The sequence below is a fragment of the Lathamus discolor genome, chromosome 4 (assembly GCF_037157495.1).
Source record: "Lathamus discolor isolate bLatDis1 chromosome 4, bLatDis1.hap1, whole genome shotgun sequence".
Taxonomy (NCBI): domain Eukaryota; kingdom Metazoa; phylum Chordata; class Aves; order Psittaciformes; family Psittacidae; genus Lathamus; species Lathamus discolor.
Window position 1 is genome coordinate 54,470,619 of NC_088887.1, and position 26,722 is coordinate 54,497,340.

Consider the following 26,722-nt stretch of genomic DNA (forward strand, 5'->3'; position numbering starts at 1 on the left):
CATGTTCTTCTGCCAGAATAAGACAGGAAGAAGCAACAGCTTCAATTTGAATAGGTTTTGAATTCCTCAGCTAGTATTCTGTATTCCAGATGTATGATATTTTTCTGTGTTTTAATTTTTCTAGCTAAAACAAAAAAATTAAAAAGCACAGTTTGTGTTCAGTTTTTTTCTAAGCTGTGTAAATGTTATGCACTGTTTGCTGATTCAGGGGAATGGAGATTATACCTGAGAACAGGAAGCAACACAACCCCATGAGGTAAGTTATTATGACTGCTTCTTGCAACTGAGAACGGTGCCTAAAAGGATAAGACAGCTGTCTGTGGAGCAGATGAGTGAGACCATTGCCAGTGATCACTTGTTAAACATTACTCTCTTACAAACGTCAGCCCTCATAAGGAGTCTGCCATTTGAAGTCACATAGCTTTTTATAATAGATTCACGATGTTAGGCCATCTAGTAGGAAAATATTTTTTGTTAGATGCTGCACTCTCTTCCTTGCATTTTGCTACATTTTGCATTTAAAAGCTCTTACCTCTTCATGTAGTCCATTTGATCAAATTTGTATCTTCCTTTTATTTTTCTTCATCCCCCTTTTAAAAGGATCTGTCTTGTGTGTTATATTAGTTGTCCAATATGTGCTACTCCTCTGCTTTCTGATATTTTGCTGCATTCATTCTTCCAACTGTGGGTGCAGTCTTAAGCTCAAAATGAAACACACAAGAAAAATGTGAACAAAATCACAAATACGCAGCTTCCTTTGAGGGCCATGCATTGTGGCTTGGGGACGAGATCATAACTGACCTGTTTTCCTGTTTATTGTGGAGCCACTGTCCTATCAGAGAGTGAGCCACTCTCTTATCAGAGTGTGGCTCACTGGAAGTCAGTTTCTGCCAGACATGGATGCAAGAGGCCATAACTAATCCCAGACTGGAGTGACCCTTGCCATGCTTTTTTTGTTCTGCATTACTCTTTTCCCACTATAGGGCCAGTGCAGAGAGCATTATCCTGCTTCCATGTCTTTGCCATCCATTGAATTATTAAACTCAGCTCATCTTCCTGCAAGAAGCTCTGTGAGCTGGATTTTACCTGTTGTGTCCCTCTTACATCACTATGAGTCTGCCTCAACTTCACTGAATTCACAGAATCAAGGTTGCTCTGCTATATTTATTAGATAACAGCAGTGCTATTTTATTTATTTAGTTGTTTATTTATTTGCAGAAACATTCATTTCCAAGTGTCTTTCAATTGGCAGTAGTGGGCATGTATCTAATTCAGGTCAAACAAGTTGAGTGAAAACGATTGTAGGCAATTAGAACAATGCACACTGATTGGCATGTTAGTGGCCGTTATCAGATGTGTGCAAAATACTAATTCCTTGCAAAACCTCATTTTCTAATAATTTCATACACTCAAGACAAAGTGATTATTATAGGTGCTGCCAGTTGCAATGCAGTTCTTACATAAAACAACAAAGAGCAGTATTCTTCCTGAAGAAGAGGTAGTTTATGCCATCATAAGAAAATAAAACTGGAGGTCAGAAGATATGTCAGTGCTGGTGACTAATTTGTAAACTGCCAACAGAATTCATTGGAGGGCCACTTGGGGTGACTTAATTTTGTTGAATACTAAACCTGCCCACCTTTTTTCGGAGGTAATGGTACCATTATACTAACAGTTTATTGACCAGTAGAGGAATGTGTGTTTCAGTGAATTTCAATTTTATTTCTCTTAAAAGTAGCATTATATGAAAACAACAAACTGTTGGTTAACTTTGTTTTAAATACTAAAGTAACTCAATGACGTTCTTAATGTTGTGAGCCCTTTTTTTTAATTTTCACAGTGACTTATTAGCACTTGCGTTTTGACACCAGTATATTAGTGCAGTAATAGTGTCTGCTTGGTCACTTGTTTTGTTAGTTTTTTTCCTATCAAGAAAAAATTATGCCTAAACCCTTTTATTGAAGGACACCAATCTTTTGTCACTAATAATTAAATATAAAAATCCCCTTGCTGTTTTTACAGCTGGTCGCCATTTATGTCACACAGTTTAACCTGTCATTTGTAGGTGTAAATCTAATGTCTTTGCTAGTCCTTAAAATGCATAACTTTTTTTTTTCTGTGTCCTATTAGGTTTTCTCTAATATGGATGACTAGCTAAAGATGTCAGGTCATCATAATAATATTGATTATTTAATAAAAAAAATTGAAGTATATTAGTTTAGTCTTAATTTCATGTAGGTTTGATGTGATGCTGCTGACTTATACCCAGTCCTAACCAAGCAGTGAACTGGGCCTTCTGGGTGACTTCCCCCAGTTTATCTACTGGGCATGATGTGCTGTGGTATGGAATACCCCTTTGGCTAGTTTGGGACAGGTGTCCTGTCTTTGCTTCCTCCCGGCTTCCTGTGCACTTCCTGCCTCACTGGCAGAGCATGAGAGACTGAAAGGTCCTTGGACAGGATAAGCACTGCTTAGCAACAACCAAAATGAGTTATGAGACAAGGGGAACACAAAATCACAAAATGAAATACATAAACCTTTAGAATCAGTTTGAAGAAATGTTAAGTTTGATTGCTTTGTAACAGTAGCAGTGGAAAATTAATGAGGTTATAGAATCATAGAATCATAGAATAGTTGGAAAGGACCTCAAGATCATCTAGTTCCAACCCCCCTGCCATGGGCAGGGACACCTCACACTAAACCATGTCACCCAAGGCTCTGTCCAACCTGGCCTTGAACACTGCCAGGGATGGAGCATTCACAACCTCCCTGGGCAACCTGTTCCAGTGTCTCACCATCCTAACAGGAAAGAATTTCCTCCTTATATCCAATCTAAACTTCCCCTGTTTAAGTTCAAACCCGTTACCCCTTGTCCTATCACTATAGTCCCTAATGAACAATCCATACCCAGCATCCTTGTAGGCCCCCTTCAGATACTGGAAGTCTGCTATGAGGTCTCCACGCAGCCTTCTCTTCTCCAGGCTGAACAGCCCCAGCTTTCTCAGCCTGTCTTCATATGGGAGGTGCTCCAGTCCCCTGATCATCCTCGTGGCCCTCCTCTGGACTTGTTCCAAAAATTCCATGTCCTTTGTATGTTGAGGACACCAGAACTGCACACAATACTCCAGGTGAGGTCTCACGAGAGCAGACTAGAGGGGTAGGATCACCTCCTTCGACCTGCTGGTCACACTCCTTTTGATGCAGCCCAGGACATGGTTGGTTGCGAGTGCACACTGATGGCTCATGTTCATTTTCTCATCGACCAACACCCCCAAGTCCTTCTCCACAGGGCTGCTCTGAATCTCTTCTTTGCCCAACCTGTAGCTGTGCCTGGGATTGCTCTGACCCAGGTGTAGGACCTTGCACTTGGCATCCTTAAACTTCGTAAGGTTGGGATCAGCCCACCTTACAAATGTGTCAAGGTCCCTCTGGATGGCATTCCTTCCCTCCAGTGTATCAACCGAACCGCACAGCTTGGTGTCATCAGCAAACTTTCTGAGGGCACACTCAATCCCACTGTCCATGTCAGCGACGAAGATGTTAAACAAGACTGGTCCCAACACCAATCCCTGAGGGACACCACTCGTTACTGGTCTCCATCTGGTCATTGAGCCATTGACCACAAGGCTTAGTGTGCAGCCATCCAGCCAGTTCTTTAACCACGGGGTGGTCCATCTATCAAGTTGATGTCTCTCCAATTTAGAGACAAGGATGTTGTGTTGGACAGTGTCAAACGCTTTGCACAAGTCCAGGTAGATGACATCAACTGCTCTCCCCCTGTCCATCAGTTCCGTAGCCCCATCACAGAAGCCCACCAAATTGGTCAGGCAGGATTTCCCCTTAGTGAAGCCATGCTGGCTGTCACCAAGCACCTTGTTGTTTTTCATGTGCCTTAGCATGCCATCCAGGAGAATGTGCTCCAAGATTTTGCCAGGCACAGAGGTGAGACTGACTGGTCTTTCGTTCCCTGGGTCGTCCATTTTCCCCTTCTTGAAAATGGGAGTTATATTTCCCTTTTTCCAGTCATCGGGAACTTTACCTGGCTGCCATGATTTTACCTGACTGCCATGATTCGCAGTTAAAAAAATAAGAGTACATCTAGACAACATACTGACAGTTCTTGTACAAGATAAACCATTGTAGTTGAGGTTTTTTAGGCCCTTATGACCTTAGTACAAAATGAGTGTAAGAAAGTCTAGAGGAACAGAACGTAAGGATAAGGAGTACCTGGGAATGGCAGGTGTCGAGGGTGGGCTGCAATTAAACTAACTGATAAGTAGAAGGACAGGATGATTGTTATGTCTGTGGTGTTAACGAACTAATTAAGCTGGTATAAGCATCTGGTTTGCACACTTCAAAGGCTGCCAGAAGTGATGAAGATTCCTGGAAAAATTAAACGACCCTCAGAGACCACCACCACGTTTTTGCACGCATGCAGGGAACTTTTTTGAAAATTATGTATTCCATATGTAGCCTCATGAATATGCATGTATGCCCAGGTGGCTATATAAGGACAGCTTGTGTAGCGAGATGGGGATACACTTTAGGAGGAACTAACCCCCCGTGTCTCCTGGCACTGCAATAAAGAATACCTGCTTGTCAACTTGAAAACTTTGTTGGCAAGTTTGTTCCTGGAGTTTTCTCCAAATCAGTTACCAGCATTGCTGTCAGACTAAAGCTGAAACACAGCACTGCACCAGCTACTAAGAAGGACAAAAATAGCTGTTAGGGCTGAACCCAGGACAAGGTTTCATCTGTACTTATTTATAAACCCCCCCCTGTTTCCAGCTTTAATACACATATAGTACAACTCTTCTTGATTAAAGAGGCATTTATAAATTCACCAGAATCTTTAGAAGCAGAGATTGTGCCACAGCTGTGGAATTACATACTGGGTCTGGCTGCACATAGCTCAGTGTTTTGATTTGATGGCTAAAAGTGTTGATAACACACCCATGTATTGGCTGTTGCTGAACACTGCTTGCACAGAGCCTTTTTTTTATTTATTATTTTTCTCAGTGTGTTCCAGAGCCAGTGAGCTGGAGGTGGTCAAGAGGCTGGGAGGGTAAGCAACAGTCAGGACAGTTGACCCAAATTAACCAAAGGGATATCCCATGCCATATAACATCACACTCAGGGGACATAACATTAGAGGAAGAAGTGGAGTGGGTTTGTTCAGAACAGTGGGTAGCTGTTGTTCAGGAACTGGCTAGCCATCAGTCTGCCTGTGGGAGGATGTCCTTTCTTTCATGTGGTTTTGTTTGTTTGTTTGCTTTGTTGTTGTTTCAGTGTGGTTTGGTTTTTGGTTGGTTTTTTTTTTTTCTTTCTTTCACCTATTACATTATCTCAACCCACAAGTTTTGCTGCGCTTATTCTTTGCATTTTCTCCTCTTCCTTTCTTGTGTATTTCTAGGGGCAGAGGGTGACTACATTGCAGCTTTGTGGGTGCTTGGCTGCTGGCCAGGGTCAACACATCACAGAAAAGCAGTGACTCATTCAATTGTTTTACTGTAATCATGGTGCATTTCTCTTGTTAAATACCTTTGGATTTGACCCTCTAGATCAGTGATTAGAGAAAGCATAGGCTGACTGAATACACCAGGTATTTGTCAGTGTCCTCTGCAACACATACTTTTTTTTTTGAACTTTTTTTTCCTGGCAGTGACGTTCATAAAACAATTGATTTATTTTAGTTTGGGGGTTTTATATTTTAATCAGACTCTTTATAATGCATTCAGCAGCAATCTTTTTATTGGACCTGCTGTTTTATTGGTTGTATTTTGTGTAATAGCAGGTTTTACTTGTGAATATTTGGGTAAATAGTAAGTAAAAAAAAAAAATAGATCAGTTAATGTGTTCTGCAAAATTTGTTGCTGTCATCTTTATTTACTATTAGTTTTAAAAAATCTATATTCAGAACATTCAGCAAAAGTTTCTTTAATGATACTACACATAGAGTTATGTGCTCATCATGAATAACAACAGAATTGAATGTTCAGTCTCTAGTGCTTCAGTAACATCCACTGGCCTAACCTCATTGCACAGTGGTTTCAGAGCATTTTACAATTAACAAAGCAAATTTAAAAGCAGTTAAAGTGTCATGTATAAATTTTAATTGGATTCATTAAAAGTATTTCATTGTCGAAATATCATAATGACTTAAATGAAGGAAACTTGTTGACCTCTGTAGTTCTCTGATAAATTTATGCTAAGAAACTTTTCACTGCTTAGAAATGTGTATAAAAATAGGTTTTAAATCTTGTTTAAATCTTGTTAAAACGCATTGTATTGTCTGTCTCTCCTCCCAGCTGTTCTTATAACATATGCTATCCAGGGCTTTTTCAAAAGTCTTTTATGTATCTAAGACTATGTATTTGCCTGAATTGTAAAGAACACATTTTAGATTTCAGTACCAAAGCAATATAGAAAAAAAAAACAACAACAAAACATATTCTGTCTTCACCTGTCTCTGACCTATTGTTTTGTACTGCATGTGGTAATGAGACGTTCTTAATAAACAATCAGATTTAGGTTTTGTCCTCACAATAGGAGTAATTTGAAAGAATTCATCAAGGTAGAATCATAACAGACTTTATTGTTGCATAAGCCTGAGTCAGAAAATTGGATTAAAGACATCACTATCCTTTATATTTTAACATAATCTATATTATGTCAATATATAGATATATTATAGACAATTATGTCAATATATAGACATATTATATTATATTATATAGACATATATTATAATATATAGACATATTATATATATATTATTATATATATATATAGATATATATAATATGTCTAGGTTGTCTGGAGCTGCTTAGGGTAATTAGCCATAGCAGGCAGAAATTTATTTCGGTGACTGCTACTTTAGCAGGCCATACTACTGCTTGAGTTGCTGCTGAGCATTACAAAATTTGCCTTGACAGTAACACCTGCCAACAGCAAGCCATTTTGTAGCTGAAGGAAAAACATAATTATTTTGTTTTCAGGATGAAGAACTGTCTGTGTAACTATTTCTGCACAGATCCGTACGTGGCCAGTCCACATTACTTACATTTGTCTTACTAGATAGTTGTCTCATATTCTGCACAGGGTGAGTCTGTGCAGCAGTGGTGCTTACTTACTCAGCTTTGTATAAGCCATTTGTGCTGCAAGAAAAAATTAGCAATGTTTTTCTTTCTGCTAACTGTGTGCCAAGGACACGATCACTCCATCTTGTATTCTGCCATCTTTTCAGTAAAGTTTAAATGGTGCCGTTAAAGTTACACACAGTTGAAACAAAAAGGAATATATAGTTAAACTGATTCCACATAAAATATCATCTAGCCATGCTTCCTGTCACCAAAGACAGTTGAGGTTGTTTGGGGACAATCAAGGAAGGGTGAGCATAATTCCTTCTAATATTCCTCTATGCTCCAAATATTTATGTCTCAGGGACTTCCTGAACCAACTGTAGTCTCTATGTACTCTGTAATCCCCAATGGATTTCACTTCATATTTGTATACATTAGCATTTGAGTTCAACAGATAGATACACGTACAGTGGTAAATGTGATATATACAGACAAAAGCTAATAGAAAATATAAAGGTTCTGTTGCATGCTTGTAATTTGCTCTTTTCTTTAAACATGGCCCTACCATGGCAGTTCACTAAAGGAGAACAAAAAAGGCATGATTATGCTTTGAAGCACAGTCTCTTGTATCTTACTTTTATATCACTTATGTCATATTTCTGATCAGATGTACAAATCAATCTTATTTGTGATAACTTTGCCTGACAAACAAATTGCAGCAGGTCTGAGCAACCGTTATGAAGAGGCATAATGTCAAAAGAAATGTGAAGCCAGACTACAGCAGTGACTTAAAAAAGAGGAGACAGATCAAAATGCACTAGCTTGTTGATCTCATATGGATTTCCTGACAATTAATTTCTTGTGCTATCTTGGCTACTCACTGTGTCTTACTAAGTTTGGTATTAATTCTTATGTAAGGTCTATGTCTCAGAAATGAAAACATTTTGTTTACTCTAAGTACTAGAGATTAATTTATTCTCTAGGTAGGGACCGACTTCATCTAAATTTGCCTGAAGTGTAGGTGTCAGTTCTAAGCTGGTCATCTACATTTGTCTATTTTCTACAGAGAAACAAAATTACTGTAATAGGAATTTGACCAATCCAAAGCTAGAGGTCTAAAAAGCTGAAGCTACTTTTAGAGGGATTTTTTTGTCTCTCCACCATAGCTGTCAAGTTAGTACAAAGGTAATAGATTAGACACAGGTTTTTCTGGCGTCTACAGTTGTGATCCATACATCCTTACGTGTCTCCTCTGATCTGGAGCTCAAGTATTTCAGTTATGATTGATGTTGTTTCTTGACATACTCATGCTATTTTCCTCAAACTAACTATTCAATGCACGTAAATCATCACATAGCTTTCAGCTGAAAATACTTTTGTCTAAGTATTAGGATAGATTATATTCCAATATCATATTTATTACAAGTTTAATGCATTATAGTTATTAAGCAGCCTACTGAGTTATTTGCATATCTGGAATATGCCCACAGCTGAGGTGCAGCTGCAGCCGAGCCTCCTCTTTGCAAACTGAAATTCAGTGGTTGGAAGAATATAATTTTGATCCTGAGCATGTCCACACTATCATTTTTAATTCCAATAAAGAGTTTCCACAGAAACCCCCATTATTCTTACCACCTCCTTGCACATTGTTCACATTGCTTCACATTGCTGAGAAGTTCTGTATAGTACAGCCTGGACCCTTCCAGGTGAACCTCAGCTGGAAGATATGCTGACCTTTACACACTATGTCCACCAGTGGTCATTCATTCATCCCATGGGACCGGACAAGAGTCGGTCCATAGTAAAAACAGTACATAAAAAGTGTACAGTGTAGACACAAAGTCCAGCTATTCTGTTCGAGACTCTAGACTCAACACTTGTAGGTCTGCACAGCATGCTAATGAATGGATGGCCTCCGGCGTCGGGGCGAGGCTATAAACTGGGTGGATTTCGTAGATATTGGCATCTGCTATTTGTCACTGTGGGTTCTCACATAACTTTTTAGTAATTAAGGGGAAATACCACCACTGGTTTCTTGGGGTTTGCTTATTCTCTCAGTAAGATTTTTGTGGTGTAGTGGCAAAACCAACATTGAAGATTGTGGGATTTCCTAGGGATTTCCTCTTGTGTAAGTGGGATTTAAAAGAGTTCTGCATGTAGTTTTGTGTCTTCACTGCATTATTAACACAGTGCAAGTGAGAGCATGTAGTTTATGAGTCCATTCATTTTTAAAGGCTGTGTGAAAGGAAAATTCCCCATTATTTCCATGTGTAGTCTTCCTCCTCCTTTACTGTAGCTAATCTAGTAGGTTGAAACTAAAGCATTAATCTAGACTGTGTCCCTTAATAGAATCAGAGAAATATGCATAGAACTGTTACTTCAGAAACCTCAATTTAAAAAAGCATTTCTTTTCTCTACATGAAAGAACGTAGAAAATATTAGATACAAGCTTATTACAAGTAACACAGAAAAAAATAAAATTAAGAATCCTTTGTGCCTCCTCTTCTAAAATAATGCATTGTTAGTTTATTTTTCAAGAATAAACTGTCATAAGGGAAAAGCTGCTTAATTCATGTGGTTTAAATCAAATCAGATTATTCATTTATTAATGACATATAACTAACCAGCAGCCAGTGAATATCACCATTATAAAAGATAAGCTACAATCCTTGACATTGAAGAAAGATTTTTAGTGAAGAGTTGCAAGTTTCTAAACACCCTTCTATAACTAACTGGAAGAAGTTCTAACCACAGACTGTAATGGATGGGAACCTAGCTGAGAGTTGATTGCCTGTCATGACTTGAGAGACATAGCAAAGTATGTTTGTCATAGCATATTCAGTAGAGTATATATGTTTATGTTAGTTGTGACTAATTGTCAAAAAAAGACAGGAAAACATAGGTGTGCAGCTGTTCTGTGACCTTCATACTTGCCTGCACTGGGGGCGCCTGGCCAGTGCTCTCAGAGCGGACAGCGGTGAGATCATGAGAAACTGCACAGTCCCACAAGTAAACAATTAGAGATCTGGCATAAACCCAGGTGTTTTAATAACAATACAAAAGCGGGACCCTCTTGTGGCATGGCTGCTCCAGCATCAGGTAAGCTCCTACCACTCACTCACTGACAGAGACTAAAAAACACCCCACAAGACTGCACACACGCGAAGAGTCCCTGTGTGTCAGCCCACATCGACAGCCCCTGGCTGGGTGCAGGCACTCCATGGGAGGATGCTCTGTCCAGGCTGGAGGGAGTTTGCAATGTCAGTGGCCACTTCTCGCAGCACCAAACCGTGTCCAGCTGCTACACTCTTCCCACCTTCCCCTCTCTACTTTTACAAATTGTCATGCTACTTTTGCCCTTCTTTTCAAGCTGACTTTTGCTTCACAAATCTGTAATTCTCTGGTTACTACTCAGTCCAGATAGTAGTCATCTTTCCCTCTGGTGCAGTAAGTTTGGAGCAAATGTCCCTTAAGACAAATTGGTGTATTTCACTCAACATGTGTAGGATGCCCTCACATTCATCTTTTTCAGCTGTTGCTGTCCAAGTAATTTTGCAGTGGAAGAACCATTTGGTCACCCTTCCCTTTCACTGTGTAAGGAAAGACAGGTTTCTTATGTCAAGAACTATTACTGTTAGTACCTTTCTGTATCATTATGTGGAAAAACAAAGCAAACCAGATCTCTTTGTTTTCCATATTCTGATATTGCCATTCTTTGTTGCATCAGGCTAGTGAGAAGAACTTTCAGATTCTATCAAAACCCTAATCTAATTTTCAGATCACAGAATTCCCTTCAAATCACACCAAATCGTAAAACAGGAAACATACTAGCTGCAGTTAAAAAAATATACATAAAAGGTACAGAGTGTAAATCCCCATCTCAGAAAAAAAGCTGCATTCTTTGTTCAGGATTTTAGAGTCACACATGAAGATCCTGTTTCGAAATATTCACAGTGGTCACAGAAAAAAAAAAGGTAAAAAGTCTTGTGTATTTCTGGACAGATTTTTTTTCTTTGCCTGAATTTCTTGAGATTGCTTTGAACAAATATTTTGATCTGGTATTCAGAACATGAAAGAAAATGTATCTTCATCAAGAAGAGAAAGATTTATTAATTCAGTTTACGTTATGTGGGGCTGACACTTTGCCATGATGATTAGTTTTTAAATCAAGAAAAATTGTTCTTGCAATTAATGAGAATCAGCAGAGAACTTGGAAACAAAAAATCTTCATTTGTCTAACAGATACTCATTGACTGGAGTTCTACTCAGTCACCTTTTAGTACATTTGAAGAGAATTCAAAATCACAAAGATCAACCAGCTTTAGCCTGATGCTGCTAGAAGAGCTAAAATGTGTTTAGGCTTTGAATACTAATTACCATGCTGCTTTAAAGGTTACAACAGTCACTTTCTCCCAGGGAGGTCATAGTTCTGATTGAATAAAGGCTTAATTATAGAATATTATGGAATATTGCAATGAGCTGCAGCAACAAATCCAGCAAGTGAAATTCTTTCAGTCAGTCCTAAAAGGATAATAAAGGCATTTGAAAAAGAGAAAAATACATTTGTCAAAATAAAAGGCAGTCATGAATTAATAGTTTGCTTGTGGTTTTCTCCAATAAAATAGAAAAAAGATGTTACTGCTATTCTAACCATTGTGCTTGCCATTATTAGAGACTTTTTTAATGAGAAATCCATATTAAATGCTAATTAACAATAAGGATACGATTCTTATTACTGCAGTTTTAGCAACCGTTTTGTAAAAAATACAAGAACTCATCAGATACTTACTGACCTTAAATACTGATAAATAAGTACTAATTAAATATGTAAAAGATTCTTTGGGTGCAAAATAATACATTGATCAGGCTTAAGCTTGCATGTGGAAATTTATGCCACCATAATGCAGGCCATATAGCATTCCATATTTAGAACTTAGTGCTTATATGATCTTGCTTATAAACTTTGTGGCTGGATTTTGTATCTTATTGTAGGAATTTCACTACAGAAAACATTATGGTAGAAGTCTGACAGGTGGAAATGTGAGGCATCTAATTTGTTCTTCTTTTCCCATGCCTTTACTCTTCTTCCACTTCCTCTATATTGTGAATCCCTTCCACCTAGTGAATTTTCATTCTTCCTATCACTGAAAAAGTAACTGCAGCCAACGCAAAGAGATCTCTTCCCCTCTGCCAAAGCAGGTGAAATGTAGTGCAAGGCCTTTTTTTTCTCTAAGGACCTCAGGCTTCCATTGTCATCTTCCCTAAACATGTGAAGGTTTTGTCACAGCAGGCTAAGGTGGCTCAAGATTGCAGGCTCTCATCTCTAACTGCTCCATGACTGCAGATCTTGAGAGTCCTGGGGCCCTCTTCTGGCAAATTTGTCTGAACTGATAATTAGCCAAGTTTTGTCTTGGTAAGCAGCTGTCAGCAGTGCCTATATCAGTAATGTCCATCTGAAAAAATTTGTATGTTTTAAGGTAAATTCTAATAGACTTCTGACTTCTAGTTGTCTGACAGGATAAGGTCTGTAGGAGTTTAAAAGGGAGTAGCTGGCTTAATGTGTTAATTTGGACAAAGTTCAAGATCTTAACTGTGAATGATAGGCAGCGTGGATAGCTAGTGTTTCACCTTACCTGGTTTCAGAAAAACAAAATGAATCCTAGTCCTACCTTTTTTGGTCATTTTGTTCTCAGTTGCAAGACAGGCAGCAAATGTATCATGCTTTGTTTCTAAAACCTGATAACCACATCACAGGAACGAAAGTCAGCAGTGCAGCTCTCCCTGCAATTTCCAAGAAAAGAGAGAAAACCTGATTTGTTCAGATAAAATCTCCCCACTAAAGGCTGAATTGCCAAGGATTTACCTGCTATCTTCCTAATAAATATCCTCTGTGAAACTGGAGTGTATTTTTTCCTAGGCTTTTTCCTGCTCCATTTACAATTTTCTTCATGCTTCTTTTTCTATTTGTGAGTGTGTCTATCCATTTCACAAGTACTGTAATTTAAAGAGCTATGTAGTTCAGAATCATTTTGGTCCATAGTAAGAAGCATTTAAATTAATGTGTTATGGAGCCTTGTTCTCAGTAAAAAAATGGAGATAACACTTCTTTGCAGAAAAATTATCTCCTAAGTTTTTTTCAACTTACATACAGTTATCAAATGTATAAAATCTTCAGTCTGTACTGTTGTATTGATACAGAATTATTTCTAACAGGAAATAATTATTTTTCCCAAGTATGGCCTCTGCAATAAGGAAAAACAAACCGAAGACAAACAGCATACAGAATGAGTTCCATTGCCTTCATGCCTTCACTGGAGACATTTAAGTAAAGATCGTGACCTTTAAAAAAAAAGAAGGAAAGAAAAAGCCCACAAGATGAAAAGATGGGAAGATGTGTTGTGAATATGTGGATACCCTGTAGCTGACTCTGTATCTGGTGAGCTAAAATTACCTTTTTTTTTTTTTTTGCCTCATAGGGTTTTTAAGTACTGGGGACCAAGCTGCAAAAGGCAATTATGGATTGCTTGACCAAATCCAAGCTTTACGTTGGATTGAAGAAAATATTGGATCTTTCGGAGGAGACCCAAAAAGAGTTACTATTTTTGGATCTGGAGCAGGAGCTTCCTGTGTCAGTCTCCTGACACTCTCTCACTATTCAGAAGGTAACAATCCTCTGAGCAAAGTACTTTTTTCCTTTATTTTTTTTCCTTTACATTACAGTATAACAAAAGTGGCCATAGCAGGTAGGCTGAATTAGAATCATATGAGGTCTGTATTTTTTGTAGAGTACCTACTAGCTAATATTCTGGATTTGTATTGGTCAACTTAAATATTATTATATGAAAAATTAGATGCTATTATAGCAGAAATTTCGTGCAATAAATGCCATAGGCAGTATACTTTTTTTAGCTTTATCAGCAGACTCCAATGGCTCTTCTATCAAAGAATTTGCCTGAATTAAAATGGAAAAGGGAAGTGACGTTTTTCATTTTTTACACACTCTTGTCTGCATTTCCAACATGTATTTAGATGCTTTTCTTACTTAATAATAACTTAACCTTATTAAAAATGTATTTAACTTCCCACAAGGACTGTGTGATCCTATACAGAGTTCTTAAGGCTTTCATAAGTGTTGGAGGTGCAGGATTTCTATCCTCAATACCGTACCCTTCTACTCGCCCCCCCTTTCCCCCCCCCAGAAAAAAAAGACAAAGCTTGACAGTATGAACCATGTGCAGAAGAGGCCCAGGCATTTCAGTTTAAGTATAAAATAGGCCATATCAGTGATCTTACCATGAAAAAACAGATGGAGCAGATTCATCAGTAAGCTTTTCAGTTCTCTGACACAAAGAAGCTCTTCAGACTCAGTCTTTTGTCTCTCCTTATATTAGTACAATAAAAAAAAAAAAAAAAAACAACAGAAAGAACTATTGAATCTCATCCTACACACACTTCCAAAAAAAAATGTAAATACATTTTAATTCAACATATAGGCAATGCTGACGCACGCACACAGATTGAAATGGTAAAGAAAAAATTATGTCAGAGTAGGAGACTCAAGCCTATTAAATTGATTGTAGCAGAGCAGATTTTTTTTCAAATTATGTGATACGTGGCTTCTGTGAAGGAACTGAGAGTGTGTAATTTTCATTTGACCTTTAAACTACTGAAGAGAGCATTTATGAGAGTCATTTACATGGCAAAGAGGATATGATTGCTTGTAACTGCCACTCCTTTAAAGAAATTTTTACAGGACTACCACTGTGCTAAAGCCAGGGGACTTCCATTAAAGATGCAAGAAAACTGCAGAACAAGCATGATTTTGTTCTTGAAACAGTAACCTGAAACCATCATGCTTTATGTGTGTGAGCATCAAGAACAAGAGATACTTTACTTAGTTGGCGCTTAGAGACACTATGAAAAAGTAGCAGTGAGTAGAATATATGGAAATTTAATTGAAATTTAGGTATATGCATCCTTTAGTGATTGTTCAAACAAAACTTTCTTTGCTTAGTGAAAACTGCTTTTAATTGTATGTATATGTACATATATATATGTATAAAATTGGATTTGCATTTAAACAACTTGTACCCACAGGCTTATTCCAAAAGGCAATCATACAGAGCGGAACAGCCCTGTCCAGCTGGGCAGTGAACTATCAGCCTGCCAAGTACACTCGTATATTGGCAGATAAAGTGGGCTGCGACATGCTGGATACCACTGATTTGGTTGAATGTCTTCGGAATAAGAATTACAAAGAACTCATTCAACAGACGATCACTCCAGCCACATACCACATTGCCTTTGGGCCTGTGATAGATGGAGACGTGATTCCAGATGACCCTCAGATTCTCATGGAGCAAGGGGAATTCCTTAACTATGATATAATGTTGGGCGTGAACCAAGGGGAAGGTCTAAAATTCGTGGACGGCATTGTAGACAATGAAGATGGTGTTTCCCCCAATGACTTTGACTTTTCTGTCTCCAATTTTGTGGACAATCTATATGGTTATCCAGAAGGGAAAGATACACTGCGAGAGACCATTAAATTCATGTACACTGACTGGGCAGACAAAGAAAACCCCGAAACAAGACGGAAGACCCTAGTTGCTCTTTTTACAGACCACCAGTGGGTTGCTCCAGCTGTTGCTACTGCTGACCTGCATGCCCAGTATGGATCTCCAACATACTTCTATGCATTTTACCACCATTGCCAAAGTGAAATGAAACCCAGCTGGGCTGATTCAGCTCATGGCGATGAAGTCCCTTACGTGTTTGGGATTCCTATGATTGGCCCCACAGAACTGTTCAACTGCAACTTTTCCAAGAATGATGTCATGCTCAGTGCAGTGGTGATGACATACTGGACAAACTTCGCCAAAACTGGGTAAGTTTGACCCCTAGCATTCCTTTTTGTTGATAGCATGGCTCTAAAATAGTCAGCATTCCAGTGCGGTGGCTTCAAACCCTGAAACTGCAATAGTTTTACAGCAGTACTTGAGTAAGACAGAAGGTAACTGGGGCTTATTCATATTTAATAGATTTTTAATTAGTGTGTTCCCTCAAACTATTTTCTTTCAGTAGCTCAGTGAGAATAATAATGCACTGTATTTTTTAGTCAAAAAATAGGGCAATTATTAAGACAAAGCGTGTCTCAGAAAGAAGAGGGTTCACTAAGATACTGAAAAATCAGAGGCAACATGTCTGCTACTTGAAGAAGGAACTGTCAGGCAGATAGCACTTATCAGCTACAAAAGAAAGGAAGGTGTTTTTAGCGACCTTCACAGGGATAGGGACTCAGGGAGGAATTGGAACACAAAGGCAGACACTGGAAAGAATTTTCCCTCTGAGGGCTGTAATGACAATAATAAGTACTTGACTGGAATGAAGAAAAGACTCAGATATAAATTTTGCTTTGAGAAGGTTAAAAATTTTAAATTAATTCTGGTTATGGAACAAAATAAGACATCAATGTTTTACTAAAACAGTGTTGTAAATATCAAGGAAAGAACTCCCGAGGCAGCTTAACCTGCAAGTGCTTTTAATAATTTCTGTACTCTCCCTGTCACATTCCTTTGAAGAGTATTGCAGTGTTTTACTTGAGGAACAAGGCCTCTTTTTTTAACCTTGAGTCTTGGCTACTGAATTAAAACAAAGATACTTGTGGCACAAAGGGGCTGTAAGTCTTTCCAATGAATGTTGAATGGCAGGATTGGGCTCTGGAAACTGCAGCTTTACTGCACTGCAGTGAATGGTGTGCAGCTATATGAGAGAAATTCAGAGATGCCTAACGTGAAACTGTCAGAGGCTTTAGCAACTCTTGCAGCCTTTAATGAATCCAAATGACGTTCAAGGGAGAGAGATTTTGCAGTCTTAACAAAAACCTCAGGCATTAATTCAGTAAAAAACAATCAAATGCTCCAGGTCAATTTAAAAGGCAAAAAAGCTTTTGTTGCATTTTAGACAAACAGGTACTTTTGCATGGAGAAATCCCACAGTACTCCAACAATAATGAATGAACTGTGGAATATTTAAATGCATTTGGCAACAGGAAGTCATCAGGGCAAACTTCAGGATGAAAGTGAGGTTTATGGACAGAGAATGCCACAAGCTGGCTGGACCACACACTCAGAAAGATGATTATCCCATCAGTCTGTCTTTATTTTTATAGATGCAGTGACACATATACATAGAGGACTTCAGATCCTTACAAATATGTATAATTGGAATTAGTATGAAGATGCAAGATCACCACAATCTGTTGCTTACAATTACTCTATGACTATTCCCTGCAGAATAAGAAGTCATACTTAAGCAATTATTTTGAGGCTGTCAGGAGCTTCTCACAGTCCCAGCTGCCATCATCACTCACAATTGCAAGCACTTTCCAGCTGTTGATACTTGAAAGTTAATTTCAGCAGGCTGTACATGCCATCACCCAGTTCTCTGGTTGTGAACCCATTGCAATATTGTACCTAAAGGCACAATGGGTGCTCTGGGAGAGCCATTAGCCATTTCTGAAACTTTGCTGTTGCTGATAACAAGAATGGGTAGTGTATCTTCCATTACAAACTTGCCTCTTTATAGATGGTATGAAAGATGTGTCATTAAAAAAATTAGCTGTAAAATTTCATTTTTCACAAGGAAAGGAGCAACATGAAATTCATTACTTGCCTTTTTTTTGTTTGTTTGTTTATACGAACAATGATTAATTGTTCTGTATAGTGCAGATTACATTTGCTGTGCACCTCTGATGCCTCCAATGCAAAAGGAAGGTTGTAGCATCGCAAGCCTAAGGGAAGAGGGAACATATTGGGGTGTAACCATTCTCCTTTCTATCCTCCCACATGTAATCTGGAATCCATGTGCCCACTCAGGTCCTCCAACTCCTCAAAAAGATTGATATAGTTCAAGACTGTGTTGCTGGGGGCTTTGTTTTGTTTGTTTTCCCCACCCCTTTTTTAATTGTGTTTCCCATCCTTATTCTGATAGAGCTCGGCTTGCTTTGTGTTTGTACCCATAGCAACACAGATGAAAAATCTGTTAACTGAAAGATTTTCTTATTCCATGTTTTCCTGTTGATGAGCCTTGAACATTAACACTGGAGTTTTATTTATTTCACAGAATTACAGAATAGTTAGGGTTGGAAAGGACCTCAAGATCATCTAGTTCCAACCCCCCTGCCATGGGCAGGGACACCTCACACTAAACCATCTCACCCAAGGCTTCGTCCAAATCGACCTTGAACACTGCCAGGGATGGAGCATTCACAACCTCCCTGCGCAACCCATTCCAGTGCCTCACCATCCTAACAGCAAAGAACTTCCTCCTTATATCCAATCTAAACTTCCCCTGTTTAAGTTTTAACCCATTACCCCTTGTCCTGTCACTACAGTCCCTGATGAAGAGTCCCTCCCCAGCATCCCTATAGGCTCCCTTCAGATACTGAAAGGCTGCTATGAGGTCTCCATGCAGCCTTCTCTTCTCCAGGCTGAACAGCCCCAACTTTCTCAGCCTATCTTCATACGGGAGGTGCTCCAGTCCCCTGATCATCCTCGTGGTCCTCCTCTGGACTTGTTCCAGCAGTTCCATGTCCTTTCTATGTTGAGGACACCAGAACTGCACACAATACTCCAGGTGAGGTCTCACGAGAGCAGAGGAGAGGGGCAGGATCACCTCCTTCGACCTGCTGGTCACACTCCTTTTGATGCAGCCCAGGATATGGTTGGCTGCGAGTGCACACTGATGGCTCATGTCCATTTTCTCATCGACCAGCACCCCCAAGTCCTTCTCCACAGGGCTGCTCTGAATCTCTGCTCTGCCCAACCTGTAGCTGTACCTGGGATTGCTCCGACCCAGGTGTAGGACCTTGCACTTGTCATGGTTGAACTTCATAAGGTTGGCATCAGCCCACCTCACAAGCGTGTCAAGGTCCCTCTGGATGGCATCCCTTTCCTCCAGCGTATCAACTGAACCACGCATCTTGGTGTCTGGCAAACTTGCTGAGGGCGCACTCAATCCCACTGTCCATGTCAGCGACGAAGATGTTAAACAAGACCAGTCCCAACACCGATCCCTGAGGGACACCACTTGTTACTGGTCTCCAGCTGGACATTGAGCCATTGATCACAGCTCTTTGTGTGCGGCCATCCAGCCAGTTCTTCATTTTAATGTTTCTGAGAATATTCCAGTCTTGGTGACTCTCCCACAGAGGTTTCATCCAGGTACTTAATGTATAATTACAGTTAAGGTGGTGCATCTTTCTGATGGACTGTGCTGGGCTTTTAACTGATATGCCACCTGCTGCTAAAAAGCACACATTGTTTAATGGACCTACTGCCAAGGCTGGGTTTGGAGGGCAGGTCAAGCTTGTAAAATCACTAGGTGTCAAAGAAATAGCACAAGGCACAGTGCTTTTATTGTGTTTTACTTTAAAGTCAGTTACTGAAGCTAGAGAACAGGAGGTGACAATTAGCTTGTTTAATGGCAAATGGATCGTGCTTGAAATGAATACCTGGAAGCTGCATTTTGCTAATCCTCCATTTTCTACCTTTTTATGATTTTTTTTTTCTTACAGTGTTTTGTCCTTTTCAAAACTATGTTTCTAACATGCCTTAGAAATAGGAAAGCAATTTGCTACAGATTAGGTGGGAGAAACTACACCTGGGATACAAAAATGATGTGAAAACACAGCTTTTGATTTCACTATGTGCAAAATTATATGTGAGAGCTTCATTAACAGGTGCACTTAAAACTTTAGTCTGCTGCCAGTAGTACTATCCTCGATGTAAGGCTAATTTTGTATGCTCCAATGTTCTGTTAGTTAGGGCTACGTTAGATCCTTCGCAGATACATCAGCAGGAGGAGAGTGAACAACATGAGGGGATGTGTGCCAGTCCTGTATTCACAGATACATTGCCAGACACACTCTTGTGAAGAAGGATTTGAAGTCTGGAGTAGATAAGAAGCCATGCTCTCATTAGAGGCATCTGCTGGGTTTCTAAAAATTTCTAAAAACTTTTAAAGAGTTACAGTACTCTTATTTTTCCTCCCAGCCATCCAGGTCTACATTGTTTGGTGATGGGAAAGTTAAAGACCTAAAGGATATGTCTTTGTTTTCCTTGTAATTCCTTGAATTATTTTACTACCATTGATTCTGAAGCAGAAACCTATCTGAGCTATTAAGGATGTCTGTGTTTTATATTTAGTTTGGCTTTCCAATGGAAGACACAAACTCACAATGATTAAGTGTATTTTCAAGTCAATTTTCTGTGAAGCCCTTTAAGAGGCTGTTTTATCTCTATTTGACTGTTTTGTCTGAAGAAATAACTGTCTCCAATGGCCAATCTGTGTTAGCCAAAAAAACTACTGTACTTATGTTTTACGTTCCTTAGTAGTTATAATAGCTGACTGGGAGCATGGCAACGGTGGGACCTGGTGAAAATACAGTGGGAACTGAAGGGAAAATACGCTTGTGTACCAGTGCTTCAGGCAGAAATGGCTGTACCATTATAAATATTATGACAACATGAAGAATCAGTACAAGTAAGAAGAAATGCCACAGAGTTTTTCCTTTTTTTTTTTTTTTTTCCCCTCTTCTTTTTCTTCTCCCCTCTCCCCCCATATGGAGAAAAGAGGACTGCTGAAAGAAAATAAATGGTCAAAGGGGCCTTTCAGTGTCTTGGAGACAGACTCAGTGTGTAACTGTTACAACATTTTGCTCTCCAATGCAGTTAGAAAACAATGAAAAGAATAAAACAATTAAAGTGCTTTAATGTAATAGTTCCATTGTCCTGTGTGATAGTTAACACTGTTGCAGAATCGTTTGCCCAGGGAGGTTGTGAGTGCTCCATCTCTGGCAGTGTTCAAGGCCAGGTTGGATGAAGGCTTGGGTGGGATGGTTTAGTGTGAGGTGTCCCTGCCCATGGCAGGGGGTTGGAACTAGATGATCTTGAGGTCCTTTCCAACCCTAACTATTCTATGATTCTATATGGAATTCATGATAAGCGTAAACTTCTTAAGATTCCCCATAATTCTTCCTATGCCAGTATCACCAGATATGAAATACTCAGTTCTCTCATTTGCCCTTCAGGTTAGTTACTAATTCACCTTGTGAGCAGGAATGTGTTTTGCTCTTCAGTCAGCATCCATTGCATACGCATTTACTTTATGTCTTGTGAGAAAAAGTTAATCCTTTGAATACACAGCATTTATAGCTGTTAAAGCTTTGACTATATAACGTTTGTAGTTCTTTGAGTTATGAATTAAACATCAATAAATAACAACATGTTAAATTGAGCAAAATCAGTGCAGACTGAAAGCAGGGAAAAAAGTGGTAAGTGAAGTCAGATGATTCTACACATTAATAAAAAAATATCCTAGATAATACAAGAAAGACTTTTTGTCCTGGTCTTCTGTCACATGGATGACAAGTTCAAGCATTGCACGATGGGGCATTTTTTGATGGAGCAACTGTTTAAATTGAATTCTGAATGTGGTAAAAATAAATAATCCAAGAGCAAAATGAGCAACAATAATCAGTTTTATTCTAGCAATAGAATGAAGGAAAAAAAAGGCCCCTATTAACAAGTAAGTCATCCAATTCATATCAGATTCATTACTGGATTAGCATGATTGCAACAGGTTTTTAAAGGGAGGTTTCCTAGCAGCCTTTTTTTTCTGCAGTTCACACTTGAGCATCAGATATGTCCACAAACACTAAGGTGATGTGACAGGCTAAACAAAGCAAATTTGACCTTAAAGTAAGAGATCAAAAGTTTTGTCAAACAGCTGATTCAATAGGAGAAATGACTGTATGTACATCTATAATTTATGCCTATCTATAATACTGGAAAGGTCTTCATAATAGGATAAACGGCCCAGCTACCTAAAGAAAAGATTTAAACTGTCATAAGTTGTAATGTGGTGATTTCAAGACTTGTGTCCAGCGTACATAGGAGGAGGGCCAAGGAAAGTAAAAGTTTCTCTTATTTATATCCACTGAATATTTCTGGTGAATTATCATTACTCTGTAAAACTGATCCATGGATCATTAGATCCTTTATTTAGCACTGGACTTAGTTATTGCAGTTGCTAGTTTTCTTCTTATAAGAAGAAAAAATCATTTCTATTTCTGTCCTCCAATTTCAGAGAGAATATTCAGGCCATTTATTCAGTTATTAAGTGATCAACCCTAGAACTCATGCCAATGGTAGAGTTCTGATACCCTCAGAACAAAAAACCTCAGAAAAAGATTACTTGCTGTGGGGCTGGCTGATTTTTTTCTGTTCAATGGACAGTTTCATGCCTGCACACAGGCATGTAAACAAATCTTGAAATACAAGACTACGCTCATGTAATGTAATTTCCTCTCTCGTGTTTGGAAGAGGTGGCAGCATAATTGGCTGTTCCTGACAGTTATAGTTAAAAAGGAGAAATGGAGGTAGAGAATGAAAGAGAGGGAAAGGAAAGGGAAGTTGATGTTTACTTGTTTTGTAGGCTGTTTGTAGGGGAAGCGAATGCTAATTTAAAAGATGAGTTACTAAAATTAGCATCTGCTATCATTTTTATGGGGCTATTAAAAAAAAAAACAACAAAGTGCATGTCCAGCATGGCTCACCAAAATGAGTGCTCAGCTTCTTCATCTCCTGTACTGTGTATCAAGTGAAACTTACACATGTGAACAGGCATGTTCGCATGAGCTAGTTTAATTTGCATCTTTTGTGTAGGACCCTTCCCAGAGTCTTTTGTGCTGTGAACCAGGATAACAAATGGGGAGAACATAAGGTGGATTTTGAGTTTCTGTAAAGAAAAAATGTTTTGCATTTTTATAGTCTTGCTGATTTTTTGTTTATTTTAGAATTTATGTGTTGAATGCCAAAGTAACACAGTAATAGATACATTTGAATGGGGCCAGTATCTTCTCCTTATCTTCCAAGTTCTTTCAGTCCATTCTTTAAGAACAAGAGACATACTTTTATTTCCTTCTTGCATGCATGTTATAATCCCTCAAAGTAGCAGCATACAGCTGCTGCTGTACTGCTTGGAAGTGGATATTACTCCTTGAGCTTTGACTAGAATGAACAATTACTGTTCAATTTTCATTCAGAATTAACACAATTTGGCTAACTTATTACATATAATGAGAGATAGATAGCTTTGATGCAGTAACATAAAAAATAAAAATAGCAAAACACCCCAAAAAAAACCTCAAACACTTAAACCCACAAGTATAAGTAAACTAAAGTACCAAAATTATATAGAAAAAATCCTAATTCTATAGCTCAAAAAAAGTTAAGACAGATTCTTTCAGATAAACAGGTGAATACAGGAGTCATGATTATTGAAGTCAAATTACCAGTCTGGTTGAGGAACCAAAGAATAGCTCTTCATGAACAACAAAGGAATGCTAAAGTAGGCAGTTGTGTTCATGAGCTGTTGAAAATGTGGAAAGAAAACAACAAATGCTTTCAAATCTATAGTGGTGGGTCTTGGCATTCCCGTGACATACATAAGAGTATACTGGAAGAAAAGGAAAATACTAGAATCATTTTCACTAATGCGTATGGGAATGGAAAGGAGAATGGAAAGTTCTCAAAGTAATTCAGAGAAAATGAATCGTACTCAGTACAATATATCGCAAAGTCCCATAATATACTCTTTGCTGCAAAAGGAGATTCAAAGTCATGCACAACAGAATATTAAAATTAGTATTAGTAATCTTAAATTTCTGTATTTTTTCATGCCAAGAGGAAGTAATATTTACATAAAGTTTATCAAAATTATAAGGATATATAGACATTAACCACATTTAAATGTTTTTGTGCCTTTGGCTTGTCTTTATTCTGAACCTATTAGAAGAAAAGCAAAAGAAAAGATTGAAAAAGCATAATTTCAATTAAATATTTGGGTTACCAATTTTGAAATAATCTCTGAGTCATGTATTACTCTTATCTCTACTGCTACTTAACTACTATAAAACTTACTGATCTCAGCTAATATATTTCTCATCTCTACAAACTGGGACAGAATTAAGGCTCACTGTCCTACACCCATTAAACATAGTCTTTCTGAATCAATGAGCACACAGAACTTTCAAGTAGTAACCTACTAATGGACATAATGGAAAGATTTGTGACATGCAAATTCTTCAAAGGTTTTTCCCTAAAGAGGGTATTTGAACAAAATTTGGGGACTAATAAATCAGTAAAGGAACACAAAGATAAATAGTTCCCAGTTACGTATTAGCCCTGCTACTTCATATTTTGAATTTTTTTAAGTAATACAGCTACTGTAAATTCTTACAGTCACATGGGCTTCCAGCATTGCCATAGGGATTAGATGCTCGTATTTACTACTTACCGCAGTGGAAGTAGTGGTACCTTAAGTGAGAAAAATTAATATCAAACCTTGTGAAGAGCCTTTGCTATGGATAAAGGTAATACCTCTCTTAAGACATCTTCAGAGATTGATACTGAAACATAGAACTTCAGATGAGCTTTTGCAAGCTGACACACAACCCTTTCTCCTTTTTAGTGTAAAAAAGTATTATAGTGTCTGATATGCACTGTACAGTAAGTAATTTTTCTTTTGTTTATTTATTAACTTATCTTTTTAAGTTAGTGAGGGTTTTTAGATTCCGGTTTTAGGTTGTGTTAATTACCAGATAAAACAATAACTGAAAGATGGAGGGTTTTGGGGGTTTTGCTTTTGGTTTAGTTTTTTTAAAGAGTATAATATTGCCTGTTTTTATTTCTGTAGAGATCCAAACCAGCCTGTTCCACAGGACACAAAGTTCATCCACACAAAACCCAACCGCTTTGAAGAAGTGGCCTGGTCCAAATACAATCCTAAAGATCAGCTTTACCTGCATATTGGTCTGAAACCCCGAGTTCGTGATCACTACCGAGCAACAAAAGTTGCATTCTGGTTGGAGCTTGTACCACACCTTCACAACCTGAATGAAATTTTTCAGTATGTTTCCACAACAACTAAAGTCCCCCCTCCTGACATGACATCATTTCCTTACGTGACACGACGTTCTCCTGGTAAATTGTGGCCAGCTACCAAACGCCCAGCAATGACACCTGCCAACAATCCCAAGCATTCAAAAGACACCCATAAAACAGCTCCAGAGGATACAACAGTTCTCATAGAAAACAAGCGAGATTACTCCACAGAGCTGAGTGTCACCATTGCTGTGGGGGCATCCTTGCTGTTCCTCAACATTTTAGCTTTTGCTGCATTATATTACAAGAAGGACAAGCGGCGTCATGAGACTCACAGGCGCCCTAGCCCCCAGAGGAACACAACCAATGATATAGCACACATACAAAATGAAGAAATTATGTCATTGCAGATGAAACAGCTAGAACATGACCACGAATGTGAATCGCTGCAGGCCCATGACACACTGAGACTAACCTGTCCACCTGACTACACGCTTACTTTGAGAAGGTCCCCAGATGACATCCCGTTAATGACACCCAACACCATAACCATGATTCCAAACACATTAACAGGAATGCAGCCTTTGCATACTTTCAACACCTTTAGTGGAGGACAAAACAGTACAAATTTGCCCCATGGACATTCAACCACTAGGGTATAGCTCAGCCCTTTCCCCTCTACCCTTACAAGCCACTTGGAAGAAAGAAAAAACAAACAAACAAACAAACAAAGAAGAGGAAAAAGTTGTAATACCATCCTTTGAACACCTTGTCAAAATCTAAAGTAAAAACAAGTTAAAGAGAAGGACAGTCATTATTTTCTTACTGATCCTTCCCACAGAAACTCACTGATGATAAGATCAACTACAAACCCTGTGAAATGTGAAAAGTGTACATTGCTGTTATGATACTGCTTTAAGATCTCAGCCAATTTGATTGAAAGTTGAGGCCAGAAGAAGTCACTTAAAATGGTGTTCTGAGTGTAACAAGCAAAGCGGAGTCTTCTGGAATGCAGAGCCAGTGACTGTACAGGTGTTCTGATTTTGTTTTTTTTTTTTGTTTGGTTTGGTTTTTTTTTTTTTTAAATAAAATAATAAAAAAAAATCTTTATGTGCCATACCATGAATGGCCCTTGCTAAAACAAAGACATCACCATGGGCTTTTACCCAGCATATGAACCTGTAATACAGATTGGGGAAATAGAATTTTATTATTAAAAACAAAAAACAAAAAAAAAAGAGGAGGACTGACTATGCAGTAAAATACGTATAGTTCTGTGCAAAGAGATGACTTGCCAGCATGAACTATATTTAAAGAAACTTTGTAAAATTGTACATAGCTGTGAGTTTAAAAACAAAAACAAAAACAAAAAAAGCAGCTTTTATTGATGTTTTCAGTTTGAAAAGAGCTTTTAGAAAGATTGTGCATTTGGTTGTGACCTATGTGTATATACATTAGTCATATCACCTCTGTTTCCTCCAAGCCCAAAGGAGGAATTTCTTCTTAATTACTAGTGGTAAACAAAAACCATGAGTTTGTTCTAACATGTTTCATTTATATGAGGCCATGGTGTCATGCAGAGGATACAGTTGTCTGTGTGACCTGTGTATTTTCTCTTACAGGTTACACTAGTGCATGTTAAAGTATTCATAGGAGATTGTTGTTCTTTTCTGAAACTTTTATTTCTATAAT

At 38.4% G+C, this 26,722-nt stretch overlaps 1 protein-coding gene across 2 annotated transcripts in view; it reads left to right on the plus strand.

Moving 5' to 3' along the window:
- The window catches only part of NLGN4X (neuroligin 4 X-linked), a 122,183-nt gene extending 96,107 nt beyond the window's left edge, over positions 1-26,076 (plus strand). For both annotated transcript variants that reach the window (XM_065677505.1, XM_065677506.1), the window contains 3 exons: positions 13,559-13,744; positions 15,180-15,969; positions 24,843-26,076. In XM_065677505.1, coding sequence (XP_065533577.1) covers positions 13,559-13,744; positions 15,180-15,969; positions 24,843-25,692 — 1,826 coding nt within the window. In that variant the 3' untranslated portion in view covers positions 25,693-26,076. The remainder of the gene's footprint in view (positions 1-13,558; positions 13,745-15,179; positions 15,970-24,842) is intronic.
- The last annotated feature ends 646 nt before the right edge of the window (positions 26,077-26,722 follow it).